Raw genomic sequence first — 17,741 nt, forward strand, 5'->3', positions numbered from 1 at the left:
CTACGATAGCCAGTTGGCATCTGGTGAGGCCATCAATTCCCCCTGACTAACTTGGGTGGACCAGGAAGAATCTGCTACTTGCACACCCATGATCAGCAGTCAGCGGTGATACTCACAGCAGTATCAAGAAGTGCTGGGGCTTTGCTCCTGTTTATGAACACATGGTCCAAAATGATTGCACTGTTAGCGCCAACCGGGTTCTCATGCGGCATGCGCAATGGTGCAGCGGCAAGCTGGAGTCGATTCGGGGTTGAACAGAATGTGGCTGCGGTCTCATATCGTCTACTCGTGTTGTGCCGATTGGGCGGTCACCAGGTTTGGTCAGCAGTCGAGGTTCGACAGCAGTGAGCTGGTACCAGTGTGTAAAGGCAAGTTTATTCTAGGTGGAAACCCAGAGGTCACTGTTCGGGAGACACCGGGGTTAGGTTGATCGACTTACAGGCACGCCGACGTCGAGGCTGGGGTTTCAGATGGAGAATCAAGCAATGCAAGGCAGTGGAGCTGCATTGGTTCGAGCAGAGGCAACAGTGTGATTCACCTGGCACAGTGCATTAGCAAACAGAGTTGAGAAGTGTGAGAAGTCAGTAATGTGAGACTCACAACTGTATCGAGTTTGCTCAGGATTTGCCATTTTGTTATACACCAAATAATAACACACATCCTAACTTAACCTACTCTACCAGGGGATTCCCTACCTAGTTTATGATCTATGGGAAAACCTCAGAGCTTCACAAAACTAACTCTCACCATAAACAATATCAACATTTAAACAATATAAATACAACATAAATAAAAGGTTTACCAAACAACATGTGTTGTGGCTGACTTCTCATGGTCCTGGGCAGATCTTGCTCCCCCAAGAATGTCCAAAAGTCTGTCTTCTCCACGTAACAAAAAGTCTCAACCAAAGTCTTGAAAAGTGCCAAAGAAACAAAAGGTTCACACAAATAAAGTCCAATGGTAAAAGTCTCTTCTTTGTTTGGTGAAAGACTTCCTTCCTTCTTTACAGTTCCAAAAAGAATAAACAGCACCAATGGAGTTTCCTGGGCGACTTCCTTAAGTAAGAATAGACGAAATTGACAAAAGTATCTTCTCCCACTTTGCCAACAACTTCTTCACTTCTAGATTCTGCAGTGTCTCATTTACAATTGTCAGGATGTTCTTGCTGAGATGTACTCCTCTCTCAACCAACTTCCTTTTGCAGTGTAAGTGTGAGATCAGTTCCCTTGGGCCCACAGTTATCTTCAACAGTACTGAGTGCTACAGTCTTGCTACTGCAACTACAACTTACACTGCTTCTCAATGTGCTGCTAGAATGGTAACTTCAAAATAAGGCACTGCTACAAGGCATCTACCTCCGTAGGCTGGCAAGGCACTCTTCTTTCTATATCCTAAAAAAGGGCAATCTCTTTACCTGTCTTGCAGCTACCATAGGCTCTGCTTCAGGCTTCTAGACCATTTCTCAATTTCCAGACAGTCTTTGCCATGCAGATATAAAACAATTTGGTGAACAAGTACCCAACTCCTTTCCCCAGCTTTATGTACACCTGGTCTTCAGTAGTTACCCCAAAATGGTTGTGTCGCTCTCCCAACTTTGGATGTATACTCTTGGGTAACAACACATTCCTCTGCTTCAAAACACCAGTGTACATTTCTTAAATGCATGAGATTTGGCTTTCATAGAGATCCCTCTATGGGATTGGTCATTGCCTGCTCTATCTTCAGCTTCTACTACTACTGTATTCTGCTGCTTCAACCTTTGATGTGTTGCAAGATATGTGTCTTCAATGGAACCCAAAATTTGGCGCACGCAATTGCGTTTTAGTATTGAACTGCCATTTCCAATAAAGACATGTACCCACCTTCCGGTCAGCACTCAGCCTCCAATACACAGGGAACCACTGTCTCATGCATGTGGTCCTTTTAACAACACTTGCAACTCTTTAGGAAAGTCAGGTTCGCTTTGCTTAGGCTACTGGTAGCGTTCTCCTTGTTAATCAGAGACACATGACCGCTCGGCAACAACGTATTGCTGCTCTTCGGGAATGAAAAGCATTTCATCAGACACAAGGTTTTCAGGTAAGCGCGTGTTACTTTCCCATTATTAAAAAACTTCACACTTCTACGGGTGACTCTCTCATAACTCAAGACGAGTACAATTGAAAGCTGGCTAAAGTTACCGGCAAGGAACTTCCCTGTTTCTCAGGAGCACAGAGCTTCCTTTTCTGACTCCCAATGATAAAGACTGCGTGCTGCAGTTGCTTCCTGACTTTGCTGCTTCTCCTGCTTCTCCTGCTACTAACTACTGGCACTCCTGGAATCCACACCCCTCTGCTGCACGGCTATCTGTGATCCGGCCTCATTAAGGCAGAGCTTCCCACTCCCCAGTTTCCCTCGGCTTGACTCTGCACACAGGCCTTTGGAACAAATGCAACTTCAGCTCTGCATACACAGTATTGAGGCACACCTGGAAAGATGGCCTGCTGCCTTCTTTTCCTTCCAGTGCTGCCACAGCTATTCAGGGTTTGCGAGCACAGGACCAGCTCAGAGTTTGCAATTGGAATTTGCCTCTCTACTCCGGCAACCCTGTGGTGCTCACACTTCCTCGTGGTCGGCTGGCTTAGTGCTCTGCTTCCTCTGCTTCTACGATTTACAACCTGCCAGCTCCCACCCCCGCTTCTTTCTATTGCTTCATTCTCAGCCAGCCTTTTATGCCCCTCAGGTGGGCTGATTAGATTCAGGTGCAGGCCCTTAGGTTTAATTCGGGATCTTGATTTTGGGTTGCGCAACAGAGGTGACACCATTTTCTTTGTTCTCCTTAGGTTTCATTGCCTGACCTTGTTTAGAGCCATTAGGCTTACCTGACTGACCTAGACTCCTGCCTGGCTCTTAGCCCTCTTCCTCTTCACAGTCCAGGAGGGATTCTGGGACTTGTAGTTTGATTTAGAAAGATACTGTTGTACTCATCTAGAATGGCAAAAAGCCATGAAAAGGGCAGGGTTATGGGGAATATTAAAAAGGGGTTCTCCCAGTCATCCTTGTCCGCTTCCCCTACCCATGAGATCCTCCCACAGTACACCACCCCCAGGGTCAGGAACAGAGGGCACCTGCCTTCGCCATGCCACATGAGCAGGGTCCCAGACCATGTACCTCGGGGGAATCCCATCAGATTCTCCACAGAAGGCAAACAGTGGTTAGAAGAACAAAGAACGCCAAAAGCAGCGTCAAAGTGCCCTGATAATTACCTAGGTATCGAACACACTCAAATCAGGGATCACAGCGGATCGACGTTGAAAACAGGGATCTCGGATGTTCAGTCCTTTCTCAGGCTCCAAAACACGGGGAGGTTGGCACACATCTTCAGGGGTCCTGCAACGCAGTGAGGCCGGATGCAACAGGCTGGCAGGCCGATATGAGTTCTTGGTCCAGCAGTAGAGGTCACCCCCAATGGTCCTTGGGAATGTTTAGGGGACAGAGCTTACCTCTGCCTTAGAACACCCGCCGTCACCTCACACCTTGAGGACCCTAGAAAGGACTGTTCTACCAGCAGGGTCCAAACTAAATCTTCAAGGGTTGGAGTCCAAAGGATGATTGCCCGAAGTTGTACGAGATCCCTTCTTTTAAAGGTTAAAAGTCCACAGGTTATTGGACTAATGCTAGCCTGCTTTACAGGTCCAATCCCTGCTCATGAAATGAGTGCACTTTGCCCTTCTGACATCACACACAAAGTAATTTGCGTTACAGGAAGTAGAGGGGGCAGGAAAGAGAGGAAGAGAGCTAGAAACAAGATGGCATAAGTTTCCAACACTTGTACAGACCCCCCTCTGGCTACACTAACACGCCTCTTCCCTTCTTAATAGAATCAAATGCTTTTAGATATGCAGCACCCTGCTGTGAGGCATAGCTATTGGTGAATAGGTATGCCCTTTGTTTCCTATTCCCAGGCCAGCTTCCTGTGAAGTTGCTGGCACTGGGGAAAGGGCATTACCTGCCCTTACAAAAGAAACAAAGAGATGCAATCCCTCCAGGCTATAGTCCTGCCAGTGAGCAGGTGGATGAGGTGTCTGAAATTAATACACATAACCCTGCCACAGCTGAACTGGGCCCACAGGGCTGACATGTACGATATCAATTTGACGTGGCTTGGATAACTATGAAAGATGCTGGCCACCATACCCAAACTTGGGTATGGCTTATATTTACCGTTTACCGTGCCACCAAGCCAGGATCCCCACAGTTATGCACTTTTTGAAACAGCGGTTGCTTATCTTAAATGCAGCCCCTGCACGGCAGAAACTTGGCTATCACTGCTGCTGTTAAAAGGACACATGTGACCACTGAACCTGCTCTGTGCCACTGGTAGAGATCAAAAAGAAAGGCTGAAGCCAATAATCAATCTGTAACAGAGTGGGTATACGGCTTATCAACACAAGAACAACATTGTTTAATCCCAACCTGAAATTTCAGAAAATGTATAACCCGACGCCCATCAACTTGGACGCTCCATTGCAATAGGTTACTCTGGTGAAAAAGTTTTTACATTTTTTTTTTAAAACAAAATTCATGTATCAATCAATATACATATGAAAAAAACAGACAGGGCCTCATTACAAATCAGGTGGTCCGGAAATAATGGTGGCGGTAAACCCGCCGCAACCGTTGTTTCCAGTCCGCCTGATCCCAACTCCTGCAGGCGGGAGGTGATGTTCCCGCCAGGTTTGACCTGGCGGGTTTAACACCGCCCGCCTGCAGGCGGACGAGGAAACACCGGCAGCATTACGAGATGCTGCCGGTGTTTCCATGATCCCCATTCCCATTGAGTCCTTTAGGACTCAATGGGAATGGGGATTAACACCATTCCGCCTCCGTGATTCCCGGGAAACCGGGGTTGTAATGCCCCAGTAATCCCAGAAATCACGGAGGCGGAATGGTAATACGAGTCCGGCGGTAACCAGGCGGTTTTACCGCCTCGGTTACCGCCGGACTTGTAATGAGGCCCACAGACTCTTATGGCAGGGATACAAACAGAATTTCAACTTCCCATCTGTGCCTTGAAGAGAAAACACATCTTAATGATCAAACAGTAATCAAGTGATACTATACACAACACAAATCTACATAGGAACCCTAAACCTTACACTCATAACAATCGCGTTACAGTCACACCCATCATACTCAACATACATGAAAAGAATGCAATGCAATGACACAACAAACACAAGATTGTGAACAAATGAACTAGGTGTTAACTAATCATAGGGGATGTGTACAATTAATGTAGTTCACTGCATCAAACCTTAAGCTTAGCAGTTTACAGAGGTGAATATATAGGTCTCGCTGGTGTGACTGAACACTTGAAGAAATTTGACATGAGAGAAATAAAAATAACAAAACAGTAATCTCATGGCTCCCAGATTGCTGAACTGTCGACTCGACTTTCAGGCAACCCCGGTCTCAGGCGGAAGCCAGGACCGGCCCTCTTCAGGACAGTATGTGTGGAGGTTGGGGGATTTTTGCTTCCAATAGTTAGATGCGATAAAATGTATGAGCCAAGCAGCCAGGACACTTCTTAAAAGTGCTGCAATGGAGGGAACTGTTTGCAAGGGGCATCACGACCACTTCATCATGTCGTGGTCCAAGTGCAATGAATCCCTATGGACAACCGGCCTTTGTTGAATTGTTGAAGGAGGCATGAGTTAATGTTTGACTGCTCCGGTGTGGCGATGAAAGCCAACATTCCCTTGTAGTTGGAGACATTTCCTACGAACTATTATTTAATTTAAAAAAATGTAAAATTCCGAGCTCCTACACGCTTGCCAGATGGAAATTCCTCACAGATACAATAGAAAAAATGAATTTTCCACAACACATTACACACCTCACACCCTCCAATTCGTTTACTGAGGAACGTTACCGTAAATCAAGGCAAGAACACAAGCCCCCGTTTTAGTTTTGAGTGTGCAGAACAAAAGCTTATATCAATGTCATACTCCAAAGCCAGAGGCACTTTAAGTGCAATTGAGGTAGCGAGAAACAGACATCACTCAAAGATGCTCAACAATTGCATAATTATTTGTACTATTTGTTGCTGTTGTTGTGATACAGTTCAAATGCTTTTAGCTTTCAAGAATCACAAAGTCTGCACTCTGGTAGCCACAAGGTCAGCCGCAGCCAATCTTCTTTCTCAGAACCCAACACAGAAGAGTATAAGCCAGGATCACAACAAGCCTGGCACTTATAGTGGAAAACATTTGCATGTGGGCCAGAGAAGCTGATGAGTGTTGAGAGTGTTTGGGATAAAGAGTGCACTCTGTAGTTACTTGCAAAGAACTGCATTCTAAAACAGGTTGTGGCCATAACAGAAAGAATCGGAGTGTAGAACCACTCATTACTCCAATTACTGCCATCATCAATGCCTCCATCGCTGCAAACACTGTCCCTTTGACCCTCAAAGAACCTTGGATGAACGCCCTGTTTAAAAAAAAAAAACTCACTTAACCCAGCCATCCACACAAACTACCAACCAATTACCACTGTCCCATTCCTCCTGCAAATCCTAGGCAGAGCTGCCTACACCCAAATCCAAGCATTTCCAGAAGAACACTCCATCCTCAGACCCCGCCAATCTGGGTTTCATCCTAGTCACAGTACAGAAACTGCCCTCCTTGACCTAAAGAATCAATTGAATGACGCCAACGGCGAAGCAAAAACTCTCCCTCCTGCTTTTACTTGATCTCAGTGGCGTTTGATCTTGTGGACCACAAAACGTTATGCCACCTGGGGCGTTGTTGCGCAAGACGGTGGGCTAGGTGTGTGGATCTAGCTACGATTCTGCACAGGGGAGGCGTTCCGACCTACTCATACCGAAATAGTTACGGCTGCTGGGAGCCCTGCAGAGCAGGACTCATCCAGAGTGCGGGAGGCAGGGATTGAAGCCCCGACAACCGGTGTGAGGCGCTGAAAAGAAGGGCGAGTGAAGTGGCGGCAACACAGCGAAAATGGCAGCGTGAGGTTTGCTGTTCCGGAAGCGCACACTGAAGGAGGCGGCCTGGAGGAGGAAGGAGCGGGAGCCCAGGACACTACTCCGAGAGGGCTCGTGCTTGCCAACCGAGCTAAAAGACAGAGATAGGGGAGGCCGAAGCCGGGACCGCAGTGATAAGGTGAGCGGGACCCGGCGTGGCATTCCCTACGCAGGCAAGCTCAGCGTAACAGAGCGGTACACATCATATGACTGCGGCGGCCGAGTAGCGAGGAGGACCCAGGGCTGACCTGAGGTGGGTAGAAAGCGGCCCGGGACTTTGCCCCCGCCCCCCGAGGGGGACAGCTGGGAACCTGGAATGCCCTTGAGAGTGGCTGAGATGTCAGAGTGGCAGCAGTGCCTGAAGCCTGGTGAGGGCCGGAGGGGCACATCCTGAAGATCAAAGGAGGAGAGAGGGGGCGACCCACATATTGGAGGTCCTGGATGGGCTTGGGGGAGCGGACAGGCCCTGGCCCACAAATATAGCACATACCACGCTGGTAGAGGCGGACTGGAGGAGCGGGGGCCGCCTAGGAACTAAACAAGCTGCTGGGGGTGGTGAGAAAAAAAACAGAGCACTATGCCGTTGGGGCCCAAGATCTAGAAGGCCCGGGGGAGTGGTGTTCTGGGACACCAGGAGGTAAAGGGCCGGACATTTACCATGGTTGAATAGGATCTGGATCACCCTCCAGTCCCCCGGGGAAAAAACAGAGTAAGCCTCTGAGGACGGGTGGGAGTGAAGACGCTAGCGGCCCCTGAAGTCAAGGAGTGGACCACGGAGCACAAGGGAGAGTAAGGGAAAGGGGGGCTCTGGAAGCACTTAAAGGAGCCAGCGGCCGACGGATGAATGGAGGTGGGAAAGCTGCACTTCCCGACACAGCAGGGGCAACGAGTACCAGAGGAGGGGAGCACCTTGGCAAAAGAAAAGGGAAGAAGGGCCGCCTGCAAGTAAAAATGGATGCCTTCACAATCCCCCACCCAAAGAGGCAGCAGCGGGACAGTGAGCGGAGCGGCTGGTGGAGGAGAAGAGCCGGGTGCATCGCCCTCCATGCGGGAGCTCCTACTCGCCATAACAGTATCTAAAACTTTGCTTGAACTAAAGGTTGATGCGGTGGGAGCAGAGGTGAGCTTCCTGAGGCAAGATATGCAGAAGATATCGGCCAGAGTGGAGGAGACAGAATAAAGAATTTCAGACATGAGAACGCCCTGCAACCATGAAAAAAGATATCCAAGAGCTTAAGCAGAGGATAAAAGTGCTGGAGGACAGGGCGGAGGATGCGGAGGGGAGGGACCCCAAGAATAAATAACATCAGTGTCCTGGGCCTCCCCAGAAAAGTAGAGGGACAATCTGTGGAAATGTACTTGGAGAAATGGCTGGCAGAGTGGATGGGTCCGTCAGGTCTTTTAAAATTCTTCTCCGTGGGGGGGTAATGTGTTCTTATCTGTGTGTATGCGCCTCCAGCGTTACACTACAACAAGTCCAAAATTGGTTGGTGAACTATGGGGATACATCATACTGGTGGGGAGGGGAACTTTAATGACACAGTGAGGCCTGAAATAGACAGTGTGCCATATAGAGGACGGCAGGGACAATCCATCCCAAACTCAGAACATTTATGGAGGCCACAGGGCTAAGAGATATATGGCAGGACCTACATACGGAAGAGCAGGGCTTCTCCTTTTATTCTAACGCACATTCAGACCTTTCACGAATAGATGACATGTTCCTTCCCGGCACGTTGGCGAGAAGGGCGACGTCAGCTAAGAGATGTGGTCATGTGTCTCCGATTCCGAAACGAATATCAGACCACTGCCCATTGATGGTTCAGGTGCAAGGGAGGGGGAGGCTGCAAAGAGGAGGGTGGCGGCTCAACGCGTTCTACTTAAAGGACACAAAGATAGCAGACGCATTAGCGAGGAATCAGAAGCATACTTACTTCTCGATCAATAGGGGGACGGGGAATAAGAGCTCCACCCTATGGGAGGCGTACAAGGTGGAAAGCGATGCAACTGGTCCGGCAACATCTTAGGGAGAGGAGCGAAAGACTGGACCAACTCGAGTGCAAGGTAGAACAGGCACAGCAGATTGCACACAATGCAGAGTGGGAGGAAACTGTCTAAAGGGATAATTGTGGTTGCTTATTAGCATGGTTAGACAGGAGGGATGAGGAGGTGAGATGGGTGAGGGACATCCAGCTGCCGGGCGGGGGGCATAGCAAGGGAGAATGACAAGATAGCAGAGGCGGTCGCAAATTATTACTGAGGGCTATATGGGGAGGCCTCAACCAGGGATACGGCGGCAGACCTCCGTCAAGCCATGGTAGTGGTGATACACAAGAAGGGATGCCCGCTAATCAATGTGCAGCATACCGACCAATATCAGTGATTAACAGGGAAACGAAGATCCTCGCAAAAGCTCTAGCCAATAAATTGTGGCCGCTAATGGGCAAATTGATACACCCAGATCAGTTTGGGTTCGTTCCTGCAGGGCGACCAGAATGAATATTCTACGCCTGTGTAACATGCTGGATGCAATCCCCTCCCTAAGGGGCCCACATGCTGTTATGGCGATAGATGCTGAGAAAGCATTTGATTCAGTGGGGTGGGAGTACCCATGGGCGGTAATGGATACATTTGGATTTGGGCCCAGATTCGTTAGATGGGTTAAATTGTTGTATAAAGACCCAGATGCAAGGGTAAAGGTCAACGGCAGGATCTCTAACAGATTCACACTCCAGCAGGGGAAAAGATAGGGCTGCCCGCTCTCGCCACTGCCATTCTTGTTGGCCATGGAGCCCCTGGCAGCGTGAGTTCGATCAGACACGAGATACAAGGGTTGGAGAAACTGGGAGAGGGGAAAGACTGTATCTCACTATACGCAGACATCCTTATCTACTTGAAGGATCCCAAAAATACAGGGCCTCGAGTCATGGAGGATGGTGGGAGAGACGATTCCCGAAGCTGTTCCTGCTGAATGTGTGGGGAGACACAGGCTTCAGCGCTAGGGATAAATCATTACTCCGCACAGCTTTGACACTGGGTAAAAAGATGCTGGCGAAGGAATGGGGTACCCCGGAAACCCCCAGCTACCACCAATGGTTGGAAGACATGAACTATTGTGCAGGGCTAGAAAAAAGGGTATATAGAGACAGGTGGATGCCCCCAGAAGTTTAAAAAAATGTAGGTGTCATGGTTGGAGACGGGATAGGCTTTTGTGGGTGGGTGTGGGGAATGTGGGATAGAAGGGAGGAGGGTGACAGGAGGACAGGCAATGTGGGCCATTATGACCCTGGCGGTAGCTGTGTCAGTAAATACCGGCACGACTGCCGCCGGAGTCATGAATTTTCTGGTGCCCGGGAATGGGCAATTTCCTAGGGCAATACAGCCCCGGCGGACCCGGTAATTGCCCATTCCCGGGCACCAGAAAATATTACTTCCCTTTCCCATTTGAGACCCATTGGACTCGATGGGAATGGGGAGGCCGGATGCACCGGCACCATTCATGAATGATGCCGGTACATCCGTCAAGTTATGTGTGCGGGTGCCGTTCCGCCCGCCAGGTCAGACCTGGCGGGCTGAAAGGCACCTGCTCGCAGAACTCATAGTTTGCCAGTCCAGAAACAACGGTAATGGCCAAGTTTACCGGTACCGTTGTTTCCGGACCGGCAAACTTATAATGAGGCCCAATGTCTTTTTGGGGGTGGAGGGAAGGGATATGGGGCAAGGGGGGGCAGGTACACTTTATGATTATGACAGAGCAATGTTTGACCTGTTGTTGCAACGTTTTGTTTATTCATGTAGGCGGTTGATGAAGAAAACTAATTAAAATGTTTACATATTTTTTTTTAAACGTGGTGCTACGACCAGACATCAGTAGCATGTTTCTCACCGGAAGCCGCCGGTTGGGTTGCCTCCTTAATTGACAATAGAAAATTCATAGTTTTCAAAGGGGGGGAGGGGTTGAAATCCCCCCCACCGGCCCCAAGACCCACTACATGTAGTATCCCGCAAGGTTCATGTGTGTTCCCCACCCTCTACATTTACACAAAACTGCTATTCAACCACCTCGACTCATTGTGCATCTCCTTTACGAACTATGCAGATGACACACAAATTCTCATCCGCCTTACAGAAGCCTATGACCAGGACTGCAATACTGAAAACACTATTAAAGAGACAATACAAACCTGGATGGCCCAGCATAATATCTGCTTGGACAACGAGACTGTCTACTAGTTGGCCCCCCCACCCTGTTTTGCGCCTCTTCACCATAGATGGCCACAAGATCCCTGTCTCCACCTCAGTAAAAACATTGGTCATTTACTTGGATGCCTCGCTCAGTATGACCCGCCAAATTAACGATATCACCTCTGCAGCTGCCTACACCACAAAACACATACGAGCAAGTAGACCGTTCCTCTCCACTATCAGCCGACTTACGGTGGACAGCACCCTTGTGGGGTCCAAGCTGGATTACTGAAATGCCTTACTCTGTGACACCTCTGAAAAGAACTTGAACAGGCTCCAAGTTATACAAAACAATGCTCTTCGAGCGACACTGAACTTGAGCAAATCCGCCCATGTCTTAGATGCCAGAAGATCTGTCACTGATTTCCCATCAGCAAAATAATTAAATTCAAAACCCTCTCAATTGCCCATCGCTGCCTGACCAACAAGGCCCCTTCCTACCTTGTCCAGAGGATTAAGAAATACCCAACAGCCAGACCATTCAGATCCTCCTACAGCCACCGCCACATGACCCCAGGATTCAGACAGATACAAGGCGGTGGCTTTAGCTTCCAGGTGGTGGTCGCCAACCTCTCGAACAATCTGCCATTTCACTTATGATCTGAAACCTCCTACCAGCTATTCAGAAAAAACTTAAGACACACCTGTTCATCTAACCCCAGACACTTACCTAGCTGCTATTTCTACCTGCTGCACTTTCTGTCTGCAACCAGCGCCTAAATGCCCGGGTGCTTTGTGTGCTTCTATAAATGTAATAATAAATAAAAAAGTATTGTTAATTTATTTTATTTTGGACTATCACACATTTTATCGGGAAGGGTGAAGTACTGTACTGTTAATGGTTGTTCGAAGGGAGATTGCATAATTAGTGTCAAGAAGGGCTTGCTTTAATTCTGTTGATAACAATGGCTATTCGTGGTGTGTATTGCCTACGAGCAAAGAAAGAGCTGATGATTACCCTGTGCTCCTGGCATTGTAGCAGTCAGGAAGTGGTTCTATTAACTAACATCCTAAGACTAACAATCCCGGTCCACAACAGAACAGTACAAATGAAGAGGTTAAAAGTAATTGATTTGTCTTTGAAACGTACTGAATGTAAACAGTAAAGCAAACCGAAAGCGCGATGGTGGCAAGGTTTTGAAATCAATCATAACCCTGGGCAGACTTCTCTGCAACCCTCCAGACCATTGTTTTCCAGCCGGCCGTGCCATTACAGAAGGGGGTGTGCAAACCAAGCTTGGTCCCCAAGCAACCCATGTCTGGGGATGCTTGTGGTCTCATGCAGAGGGGGTGTGACTTAGCCGTTCGGGCTGACTGCCCCTTTTGGGGGGGAACAAGCCCGAGTTGCATATGGTTCCTCATGATAACCTTGGAAGGCTAAAAGACGATGAACAGAAGGGCTGTCCTGAGGCTATGATTCATTCAAAACCTTCCAGCTACAGTAAAAACAAAGAAATTATAAATGAATTAAGTAAAAATAACTTGTTTACCATTGTACTTGTCTATCTTAAAAGGAAATGCTGTCTAAATATATGTATATTTTATTTAAAAATGTGTTTTTGGTTTCTTACACATTTAGTATTATGGGGGAACTCTGCTTCCACCCCACCCCACGGGTCAACTAACCTACATCTTCTTGTAAACTTTACATAATCTGTCTGTGAAAGTATACTTTGACATCCAAGGGGAGGCGGGACCTATATCTCCTGTGGCATACATCTACCAGCCCAGCAGAACCCCCTACCTCACCAAACTACATCTCAGCAGTCACCAGCAGAATGGTTGTGCTGGCCCCGTTGAGCACTCTTCCTTTGCATCAAAACTGAGTTTGGCAGCTACAAAAATGATGGCTGCGCTGTTTCACCAGACACATATGGGGCAAGAGGAAACACCGAACACTGAGAATTGCTGCCAGTAATTTCTTCATTTGCACCAGAGAAAAGAAGTCAAGGGCAGCATTGCTAGGCTGCCAGCTCAGAATTTCCCATAGAAAAAGAAAGCATTCTGCATTTAAAAAAGATTGCGCACTGATGCCCCGTCCATCCTTTCAACTGTACACAATTCGGTTCCAGTAAAACCCAGCTATGTTTATCCACCTTCAGGTTGTGCTCCAGCAAAAAGGGGCATTTCTCATTGAATGACAGGCTGTGTCAGGCAAGATCTGTGAAATAGCAAAGAATTTCACTCCAAGCTGTATTCAAAACACTTTACTTTTTGCAACAAAATATCACTGACAAGCTGTTCACAAGAAGCCCTCTCTCTCTCGTTCTCTGTGCTCATGTCAGTTTCAGTGGACCCTTGCCTTGAACAGATTTCTGTGTATGAGAAATTGACTAGGGATACAAATAATGTTTAGAATCTAGATGAAAGAGAAAACCGCATTGTAAAGTGACAGAAAAGGAAAATTAACCACGTGTAAAATTGTGCTTTTTACAAACAAGACAATGTTGGTTTGAAAGTGAAAATGTTATATTAAGGCCCTGTCCTTGCAGAGAAATGTGATGGGGGTTGGTTTTAAAACATATGTAGGATATTTAATTCCAACAGACTTGCTTTCTGGTTCAGAAAAGAAAAATAAATAATAATAATTTGCTGAAGCCACAGAACAGGTTTTTTTCCTGGCCTGGCTTCAAAGGACTTTGCTTCCTGGGAACTGGATCTGCCTCCCTTCAAGTGGACCAGCCATGGGGGCATATGAATAGGCAAGGGTGGTGGATCTTGCACCCTGGTCAGACAGTGAGGCAGTGTTCCAGCCTGATACAATGTCACATAGGTGTGACTTTTTAGCAGCACCTGCCCTCAACTCAAACTGAGGAACTTCAAAGAAATCATCATGACAACCTCTGTGCCAGTGGGCCAGAGAAAGACATTTGGCTTGGAAGGTTGGAAGACTGCCCCTCTTTGGGGGTTAAGCTGGCCCACTTGGTTCTAAAGACATTTCTTCGTAAAACTTGTATTTCTGTAACCTGAAAACTTAGTAATGTACATTTTTAACAGTATGAATGTAAATGTTACGCTTTTAAAACAAGACGATGTAGACCTTTCTGACAGGTTGTGGACTCAAATGCTGGAAAAATGACATTTCTGGGAAAAGTAAAAAGGACCCGGTTATTCAAGTTGGTTGTAACTATGACCCACATTCATATGCTTCAGTGCACCGAATTGTAGAATTTTAGGTGAACCGGTTCCCACCAAAAATTGTCAAAGATTATTAGAAGGTCTAAACCACCTTGTACAAACTTGTGAGTTGGGTGCCATCTCAATCTGAATTCTTAAAAAAGAAAGTAAAAGTATTTTGATTGTGCGCTGCATCCTAGGCCAATATCAAGAGCCCTGGCCTGGTGTGTGACGCCCCTTTAAAATTCTTAACACTCCAAACAATCTTCCAGCCCTCCTCCGCTCTCTTCACCTACGTTACCCCTTAGAAAGTGACTTGTTTGTCTGTATTGTGTGTTTCTTTATAAATTATATACAGGTTATGTTTCGCTTAATATTTTGATTTGTTATTCTCAGTAATAAATATTTTTCGCTCATCATTGTCAAGGCTGTTCATTTTTGTAGTCCCATTTTATCTGTGCAGTAGGAAATGGGCAGCTGATGCGAAAGGTCCGCAGAAGAAAATAACGAAAGTTATTTGAATGAAAGTGACTATTGTTTTTTCATCCCGCTGACATTTCTGGCAACTCGCTCCCCTCCCACCCCCTTAATTACCTGTTGGCGGCACACCTCTCTGTCTCTCTGCAACGCAAGTTCCCTTCACTTACGATCATGGGAACCGGCGCCATAGGGTCCTTTTTTTTATTTGTATTTTTAACTTTAACCTATCAGGAGCGGGGGACACCCCCGCAAACGCAGATGCCATTATAGTGAACAAGGATGCGGGTGACACCCCTGTAGCCCCCGCTTCCCTTGTTCACTATAATGGCTCTGAATGGTATAATTGTTCAAAATGTGTGGCTGCACATAATTTTGGTACAGCCAAAATTTGAACAATTCTACCATTCATTTTTTTTCTCAAATATTTATACGGATACCTTAAGGTCCAATATGATTATAAATTTTTACTCGCAAACTTTGCAGTAAATCTGCTCTTTTTATATGTTCCAAGACACTTCCAAGTAACATAATGCCACTGCAGCCACTGTCCACACTTATTATTTTGTCTCCCAAGCCTGTGTTACAAATTCTGAGAAACAACTCTTCTTCTGTGAAGGCACAAACATATATAGAGGAGCGGCACATTCAGAAGATGGAAGAAAGCATTTACCATGATGCAGCTGGCACAATCATAGCCTTCTTCTTATGTTATTGTATTTACCAAATGTCCTTTAGACCTAAAAAAAGAAAGCTAATCCCAAAATGTACTCTAAAGAAGTCGCCTATCAGTTATTGCAGACCTACTACAGCTGAAGAGGTATAATCCTCACTCTAGTTCCTTAACTTGGAGGCCTACTGTTAAGTTTGTGATTCAGGAGCACATATCACAACGCGAGACACAAGCAAAGTCCCGGAAGCTACAATTAAGCAACAGCGAATGAGCAAGTCACTCTTGGCATTTCTCATCCCACCAACATTATCTTCGGAAATATGGTGATGTGTAAAAGGGACAAGACTGCTAAATTGGGAATCTACAATAACATAAAGCCCAGTGGAAAAATTGGGGTGATGGGAGGGGTGGAGGAGTGAAAATTAGAAGGTTGTAATCCAGACCATCCCAATCCCAGGATCACCTCATCCTACCCTATGAAAATTGTCGATGTAACGCGATCTTCAATCTTACTTTCTTCTACATCCAGGGACCCATTGATGTAATAACATAGGTGCAGCATATGTTTAGTATGCTGAGCTTTAAAGATTAGTCTTATGTGCAAACAGATAGGTGGTAAGTTCTACATAAAAAGCACACAGGAGCATGCAAATAATTATCAGGCCCCCACCCAAGCAGGACAGGATAATGGGGGCATTATTGCAGGTCCCTCTAATTCCCATTTACCTTCATGTCCGAGATAGACTCCAGCTTCTGCTGGTCCTTGGGTTTCCTCTTCTGGAAATCTTCCATTAAGTTTTTGATGTTGGTGCCAATCTCGCCAAAGTTCAGGTACATGTTCTGCATGTGAGGAAAGCATAGAATAGTTCCCATTAAACGGCTGAGTACACAGTGCCACAGTCAGAAGGGCTTCAGCTAAGGAAGGTTCTAGTACCCAACTTGGATCAGGAAAAGCGAGTTGAGGTCAATGGCGACTATGAAGGGGGCCAAAAGTGCTGTTGTGATTTCACTGAGCGATTGAGGCAGGGAAAGACCATTTGCAACAGTGCTGCAAGCTACATGGCCTGTGACCTTAAGTCTGAGATTCAGGTTCCTTTATTACCCTAGGCGAGGCTTTGCTTTGGCAAACGAAATGCCAACTTGTGGATTGTCAAACAAGGGATTCTGGAAGAAGCCTGCTCACTTTCAGAAAGAGTTGCTGCAGCAAGAGTGCAGGGTACTAGGAGGGCACTTCAAACCGCTGCAGAGCTCTTTCAGTCAAGACACCACAGGAAGCAGTAGCTGTGTATTTTTCACAGCTCTTCATTATTATTCTTGTAATGGTATTTATTGAGCAGGGTCCTAGCTTTGGGAAGCATCGGGGTGCTTTACAGTTACAGCGAGAAGTACACAGCGAGGAAAGCAGTGATGCAAAGGGGCAGGAAGCGAACCATAGCACATCATTCACGGTCATTTAAGACTACAATTCCCATAAAGATAGCTGTGCAGAGAATGCTAAATAATACAAAGTGCATGGGCCAGTCTAAATTGAACAAACTTTGCATATCAAATTGGAAAGCAGGTTACAATACCCTAACTAAAGCCTACTACTTTACGGGTATTCATAAACAAGGCATTCGAGAGGACAGTCTAAAGCTACACGCGACATTGCCAATGCAACCCTTCCTTAGAGGGGGAAAGAGGGGAGGGTCTACCCAGAAAAAAAAACATGAGCAGAAGCTGTGAGTTTTACAATCGCTTCAATCATTTCATGCACTGGGTTAATACAAGAGATAAGTGGGGCGACGGGGGGAACTCTCTTTTTTGTTTACGGGGCCTGCAAGAAAGGGAGTCAGAAGCTATCCGTGTTTAAAGACACAGTAGGGTCGGTCCAAATTGCAAAAAAGAACTAGCTTTAAGAAATACTAGCCAAGAGCCACAGTCAAACAAAAACCGAAGTGTATTCAATATTTATTTTAGGACAAAGATCTAAAAGTTGTTTCAGATATCAGATAGCCGACACAGCAACAGCTCTGCAGCCCCCGGAATAAGGTACAAGGAGATCCTGTTAATCTGTACTGCGTCCATTGCGGCATCATCAACCAACTCTCCTTCTTTTCGCCTGGTTTCATCTACTATACAGACAACAAAGAACCATTCAAATGTTGCCAGTACCAAGCACAGTAGCCGTCCATTTATTTGAGTTTAAAAGACAAATTCATGGTACTC

The 17,741-nt window shown here is 46.6% G+C and overlaps 1 protein-coding gene across 1 annotated transcript in view; it reads right to left on the minus strand.

Annotated features, from left to right (window-relative positions):
* The window catches only part of VPS45 (vacuolar protein sorting 45 homolog), a 527,429-nt gene that overhangs the window by 328,423 nt on the left and 181,265 nt on the right, over positions 1-17,741 (minus strand). The window contains exon 9 of the mRNA XM_069652302.1: positions 16,260-16,373. Within this exon, the coding sequence (XP_069508403.1) occupies positions 16,260-16,373 (114 nt within the window). The remainder of the gene's footprint in view (positions 1-16,259; positions 16,374-17,741) is intronic.

The sequence above is a fragment of the Ambystoma mexicanum genome, chromosome 1p, assembly GCF_040938575.1.
Source record: "Ambystoma mexicanum isolate Mex_15411 chromosome 1p, UKY_AmexF1_1, whole genome shotgun sequence".
Taxonomy (NCBI): domain Eukaryota; kingdom Metazoa; phylum Chordata; class Amphibia; order Caudata; family Ambystomatidae; genus Ambystoma; species Ambystoma mexicanum.